We start from the raw sequence: 6683 nt of genomic DNA on the forward strand, positions 1-6683 counted from the left end.
ACAAACAAACAAACAAACAAAAGAAACCCAACTATACATAAAATATTTACACCATAAAGATGGTTTGTTTAGTGGTTTATTTTATTGCAACCTGTAATTTATTGCAGTTTGTTTATTTGTTTAATTGTTTAGAAAAGTTTTGCGGTGTGAAATAAACTGCAATGGCGGTTGAAAAAATATATGGGTGTGTGTGGTGTGGTTGGAGCATGTGTTTGTGTGGCGGGTGGTAAAGATTTTCTTATAAGACAAAGGAAGGTCCTATTACTGCTGCATGTCAGAGTCATTGTTTGGTGTTCTACTATTGGACCAGAAGGACTGATGGAAATTCTGCCATCTTTGGGTGAATCTGGGAAAAAATGGACAAAAGTAGTTTTTGTAGTATTCGTAAGTGCAAAAATCTTTTGTTTGTAACATCTTCACAAAAAACAGAAAACTTGAAAGAGAATTTGTTAAATGTAATATAATATGAGAGATACATCACAGCTATTTTTTTTTTTTGGTCTGAACTGTTAATGACACACCCCACCGCAAACCACAAAGCCAAGTGACAATAGCAAACATTTTCTATAATTCTAATTTCTTGTTTGAGCATTAGAGTGAATCTAAAAGCCTACAGTACACAAACTCATGTGTTGACTGAAAAACATGAAAATATGACGTACATGAAATCTGCAGTTTAAACTGAAAGCAGTCGTCAGATGTGACTCAGTAAATGTATTTATTTTTTTCAAGTCAGTATTAGAGGGTTTCTTGAAAGTAAATAATATGGCTAAATAATTATCAGTGTTGGGGAATAATGGAATACACGTACCTGTGTTATGTATTTAAAATGCAAAATATGAGTGATTGCATTCCGATACAGTTACTACTTCAATAGGTGATAATTAGAATAGTTACTTTGTTGAAATAAATGGATTATACAGTGGTCTTTTGATGTTTTATATGTTAGGCTATCCCCTCTCTTATTTTGGTGATTCCACACATTGCCGGAAACCCAAACAAAACACGCAATAAGAGGCTCTAATGTATGAGTCCTTATTAATGTTGGTGGCATTAGTTACACAATAGACTCTAGTGATGGTAAATTTGATTCTTTTTACTGATTCGAGTTTGAATGAGACACTCACCAAAATTGATCTGTTTTTTTGAGTCATTTGAGTCATTGAGTCCAGAAAGCGAAAAAAATGTACATTTTCACTCAAACTTAATTTGTTTCTCTTTTCAAATCTGCTGCTAAGATAAGTGATTGAAAAAGAAAACACCTATTTTATAGAGCAAAAAAAAGAGAAAAAAAAGATTTCTAAAGGGAACACTTATTTTATGTATTTTATTTTATTATTATTTTCCTCAAATATGTCAAATATATATTTTCTCATCTAAATAATTTAGTGAAATAGGGAATTTCTGATTTTACTTACATAACTGCAGCAGCAGAATGTGAGTCAGACACTGTATATTTTTTTGGTTCATGTGATGGTGTCATTCTAAACATTTTGTATTGTAAATTTTAAATGCTTCACTATTTTTAATTTGAAAATTATCTACAAAAAATGTATGTTTTTAAATTCTTCAGGTCATCAGAGAGACAGGCCAGAGAATGTTCCTTTCAATGTTTTTTTTTTAAAAAGAGGTGAAGCTCCTCCAGCTTATCCAGAGGAACACATGGCGTTCCCAGTCCAGCTGAGAGATATAATTGCTCCAGAGAGTCCTGGGTCTAGCCCAGGGCCTTTTTTCATTGTTATGTTGTACTCACAGGACAGCCACAAACATATGATTTATAAATTATAATGCTGGACATAAAATAGAATATAAACTATATAAAACAAGCTCAAGTTTGGCCACATTCAGCAGTAAGTAATCCATCTACTGCAGATGGGGAACATTTTTATGGAGAATTATTATTTTTATATTTAATATTTTAGGCACAGTTTTCCAGTAATACAGTTTTGTCTATACTGAGCTATTTTCAATGTCTTTTATGTTATATAGTATGTTATTCTATTTTATCTTATCCTATTCCATTGTGTTTTCTCAACTTTTACTGCTCTTAAACTTGTACTTTCTGCCATGACCAAAAATGTTTTTTTATTAGTGTGGGACTAATTAAGGTTTATCTTATCTTATCTCTCTTAGAAAGGTTTAAAATTTCCTCCACCACTTGTCATTTTCAGCTAATAGTAAATTTTGTTTGGTAATATAGTACATATTTATTTTACTATTAAAAAAATATATATATTACAATTCTTTAGCCAGAAAGATGTGCAGAAAGTTGAAGATGTCCATGTAGAGTCAAGACAGGCAGTACAAATGGTATGTTTTAATCCGATCCAGTTTATGGTTGTGACACTGGGCTCAGTTTCCATCAGTAATTACATCATAATTTCCTTATGTAAGTACTTGGATCTGCTGGAGGGGGGGATCGAGCATTGATGTAATGGTCTCTTAGATTTTAAAACAGTTGTTTCCAGCATAAATATTTCTTTCCTGTTAAATAGATGTTGTTACACATGACTAAATTGTTTACAGTACAAATATCTCCTCTTCCCTGTAAAAACATTGTTTGCCCCCTGTTCAAGTGCATTTACAGGTAAGTGTTGTTATTACAAATAACCTATTTATGTATCCAAATTTCCCCATTAACTGTTCTCCTGTATCTGATTTCTCTTTTTTCTCCTTTTGCATATTTGTCACACTACATATTGAAAAACTAAATAAATAAAAACAACCAAATTAAATACAACATACAGTTTTTAAATGTAAATTTAATTTATTAAAGGAAAATAGCTATCATAACCTACCTAGCCCTTAATTTTTGTGTTGAGGGTAAGTATTAGAATTTGATCAAAAATAAGGCTCACAAGTAGGTCTTTATAAATATCTTAGATTATTCTATTTTTTTTTTAATTTCATATGGGAATCATTTATGGTGGGTTCTGTGTCCTACACAACTCTTCATGTTATGTGATAAGAAGAGCATCAGAATATGAGCTTTGGTGTTACTATGAGAATATACATTCATGCTGCAAAGTAATATTTATTGAAAGATTCCCCCACCAAAGAAAGAAAATAGTGCTTCATAACATATAGTAGGTAATGGAGCATTCTTGATCACAGCTAACAGGAGATGGTTCTGAAGAATAAATAGTTGTGATCCTGCACGTATAAACTGTGATCTCACAGCCATTCAGTTACATTCTTTGAAGCAATCCCAGTTGCGACGACATAACTCTGAGGCTGTCATCTCAATCTCCCTGTTTGATTAGAGCAAAAGGCAGTTATTAGGCAACACAATTTTTTTTGTATTTCTCTGTTGTAGTTTTCTTTGGATTAACTTTGTGTTTTATTCCATACATCCATTTATATGTATATTTCTTTTTAAGTACACTTTCTGAACATTGATAAGAAGAAGGGATAGCTGGGAGACATGCCATAATTGACCTTGTGGCAGATTTAAACCCAGGCCTCGCATGAACCTTATGACATAATGATCACCTGTTCTACGCAGGGAGCTAAACTGGCACACATGTGTAGCTTTTGAATGTAACACTTAAATATGAGAAGGAATCTTCACTTTGATGTACCTTCATACACAGAAAGTATCCTGATCCCCCTCAGAAATCCTAACCAGAATGTCAGACAGTGGTCTCCACCACCATCATGAAAGCACCAAATTAGATCAAATATTTTGAAACAATGGTGTTCAAACATCAGAGTAAAGCTAAAGACAGAAGGCCACTGAGCACTGAAGCTGTGATGCAAAAGGTTGATAAGATTTTCCTGTCATTTATCAACTGTTGTTTCGCATATCTAAATTGATCAGTTAGCTGATGTATCGCTCAGTCATCTCATATTTATTCAAAGGTTTGATTATTTATCTGACCTATGTCTGTTTTGCTCTCCAGAAACTTACTTCCAGTATCCAGTCTGGATAACACAAGCAATATCATCAGTTATGTCCTCATCGGTAAAGGCTGCAAGAAAAAATAAACTATTTTTAATACGCAAAATAAAAATCAAAACTTACCTAATAAATCTGTGTTTGCTTTTGGTGTAGGACCTCACCTGTGCAGGAGGTATTACACAAATTTTCAGACGGGCAATACCCCAAATCACAGAACTTCCTGTCAGACAGCTGGAAGAGCCCGTAAAGGTCGCCAATTTGCCCGCTCTCCTCCTCACTGCTGTCTTCCTCACTGCTACTTGTGCTGTTTGACACAAGGGTTGTGTTCACTGAGCTGATGGTGGAGTTAGTACTAGTTGGGCTAGTAGTAGTGTTAGTGCACTTTTCAAACGATTTGACCAAAGCGGTGTTCAGATCAGACCTCCGTTTCACGTCACAGATAACTGCAGCAAATCAGTCATGTACACAAAGAGACCAAACAGGGAAGAAAGACAAAAAAAAGGACAAAATATGATACTCAGTAAGAGTTGTTGCTGTTTTCTTTTATGTGTGCTTTTAGTTTTATTTTAGTGGCTACTGTAACCAATCAAAAATAGCACATTGTACATCAGTTTTATCAGCAAATGAATAGAGAAATTAGTCCAGGTGTTGCAGTGCTACTTCACAGAAGCCAAGTGTAAACTAAAAATACCACTAAGTTGATGTTTTACAAGGAGTTTTTTGGGGGAGTTTTTTAGGCAATTCTTTAAAGTAGACATTCTTTGACATAGTCTATCTATTTTTATTTTATTATCTTTTCATGGGCATTTTGATATGCTTTTTATCAAACATTGTGATGAGGCTGACATTCAGATGGGACTTTCTATTCAGCTCAGGCATTTGCAGCAATCCAGGTGTATCAGCAGATGTCAGAATGCAAACAAAAAAGGGAAGAGTAGATTAAAAAAAGGTGATAGTGAGAGTTATCATCTTACTTGAACTTTGTTTTCTTTGAATGGATACTTTTAAATATATATATCAATAGATTATTGATACAATTACATTATTGGTCCAGTTGCTAAAGTAATATGTAATAGCAATAAAGTAACAAAGTATATATAAGTATAAAATTACATGCTGCTTATATTGTATCAGAGTTAATTTGCTAACTTTATTCTGCAAATTCTACAAATTTCCCAGTAAACAGTAACTTAAAGTCCAGATATCTAAAATGGGGTTACTATTTTCCTCTGGTAGAGAAGAATCATAAAATAGCAGTGAACTTCAATACATCAGAAGTATACTTTTGGATATTTCAGCTTTACCACTGATTTTAATCAGTGGCCAAGGGATGTGTGTTTGGAGGTCATGAAAGTTGAACACAACAAATGCATTTAAGCTCACCTATTGCCAAGATTTTTTCCATTGATTTTCTGGGCAGATCGATCATTTTCCCGAGCTTGTCTTTGAGCTCACATTTGGAGACAATCCTGCTCTCAGAAAAGCTGGGCAGCACAACTGCCACAGCCACCACGACAAGCAACCCAAGCTTCATGTCAGCACTTTCTGTGGAGGAATCATTGTTTTTTTAATTATCATATGTTCTTCAAAACTCTCCACTACCAAGAGTCAACATCGCTAATAATTAATGCTAAAATGCTAAAAAGCAAACCCAGTTGAACTGCAGGACTTTTGAAATTCATTAAAAACTTCTCATTTTCAATTATGCTTTTTGCCCAAATAATTTTCAACAACCCTACAATGAAGATGCCAATTTAAGAAAAAAAAACAGTTGTCAGTAAATAAAATTGATCCTTTTTACATAATATAACAAAACAAAGTGATAACAATTAAAATAATGAAGAGAATTCTTCCTTACCACATTGATCAACCTGATTGACTGTTGACTGAGAGAAATGTCCCCCTGTGTATGTTTGCAGACAGAACCTGTGAGTTTATATATGATGCCTTTGACCATTGGGCCAGCCTGTTTTACTGTTGTCTTTGTTGTCTGGGAAGTTTCGCTTGAGAAAGGAACATTTTTAATGTTGATGAACAATACATAAATGTCCACATGACACTAAATACCCAGAACCAGAACATGACATTCAAAGCTTTCATTTACCTGACTATCAAATGACAGCACCCAAGAGGATCATTCAGGGGCATGCCAGCGAGAAGGCTTCTTTGAATTTTGTGGTTTCACTGTAAAGGCAATGTGAACCTGATGAATGTCAATATATTTGTGCATTTGCTTCACGTAGACTGTATTTCTTTCTTGACAAAGAATGGAACAGATCACAGTGACACTGCCTACTGGACATCAAATTGACCATTAAAGCCAAATTTGAAGAAATTCCCAGCAACAGCTGTTGAACCAACATAATGATAAAACTTCAAAAAGGAAGACTGCTTGACTTGAAACATAATATTGATTGAAATAAAATCTCTCCCTCTGCTGGTACTTCAGCTTACTGCACAGCCTTGCCCATAGTTTGAAACTTTTTTGCCAACATCCAAAAAGTTTTGTTCAGGATACTAAAATCTACTTTTGGATTCATTAAATATAAATATCGTTATTTTGTCTAAATACAGATAGTGTAATAACATGTAATTTCAGTTTTTCTCAACTGACCTGGTGGAAATGTCACAGCAGAAAGGTCATTTTCACCACTTTTAAACTTCAAATCAGTGCTGTCCAGAGTTATAGTAAACTATAACGCTATATATAGTGGTATAGTTTACTAAATTAATAACTCAAACTAGATGCAAATAAGTGAAATTACATTTTAGTTGATTGAAA

At 33.8% G+C, this 6683-nt stretch overlaps 1 protein-coding gene across 1 annotated transcript; it reads right to left on the reverse strand.

Annotated features, from left to right (window-relative positions):
* Positions 1 to 2221: 2221 nt before the first annotated feature.
* Positions 2222 to 5857, reverse strand: LOC146508672 (uncharacterized). The gene is made up of 5 exons (XM_085178573.1): positions 5760 to 5857; positions 5285 to 5446; positions 4063 to 4344; positions 3911 to 3971; positions 2222 to 3251 (listed from the first exon to the last, which is right to left on the reverse strand). The coding sequence occupies exons 2-5, from the start codon at positions 5433 to 5435 to the stop codon at positions 3185 to 3187; spliced, it is 561 nt and encodes a 186-aa protein (XP_085034699.1). The 5' UTR covers positions 5436 to 5446; positions 5760 to 5857; the 3' UTR covers positions 2222 to 3184.
* Positions 5858 to 6683: the final 826 nt, after the last annotated feature.

Source organism: Neolamprologus multifasciatus, chromosome 11, assembly GCF_963576455.1.
Source record: "Neolamprologus multifasciatus chromosome 11, fNeoMul1.2, whole genome shotgun sequence".
NCBI classification, from domain to species: Eukaryota; Metazoa; Chordata; class Actinopteri; order Cichliformes; family Cichlidae; genus Neolamprologus; species Neolamprologus multifasciatus.

Coding starts and splice junctions, on each gene's coding strand:
- LOC146508672 (XM_085178573.1), bottom strand. CDS start 5,435: ATGAAGCTTGGGTTGCTTGTCGTGGTGGCTGTGGCAGTTGTGCTGCCC. Junction 3,972..4,062: donor GTGTAATACCTCCTGCACAG/GTGAGGTCCTAC, acceptor TTTTTCTTGCAG/CCTTTACCGATGAGGACATA. Junction 3,252..3,910: donor ATCCAGACTGGATACTGGAA/GTAAGTTTCTGG, acceptor CTAATCAAACAG/GGAGATTGAGATGACAGCCT.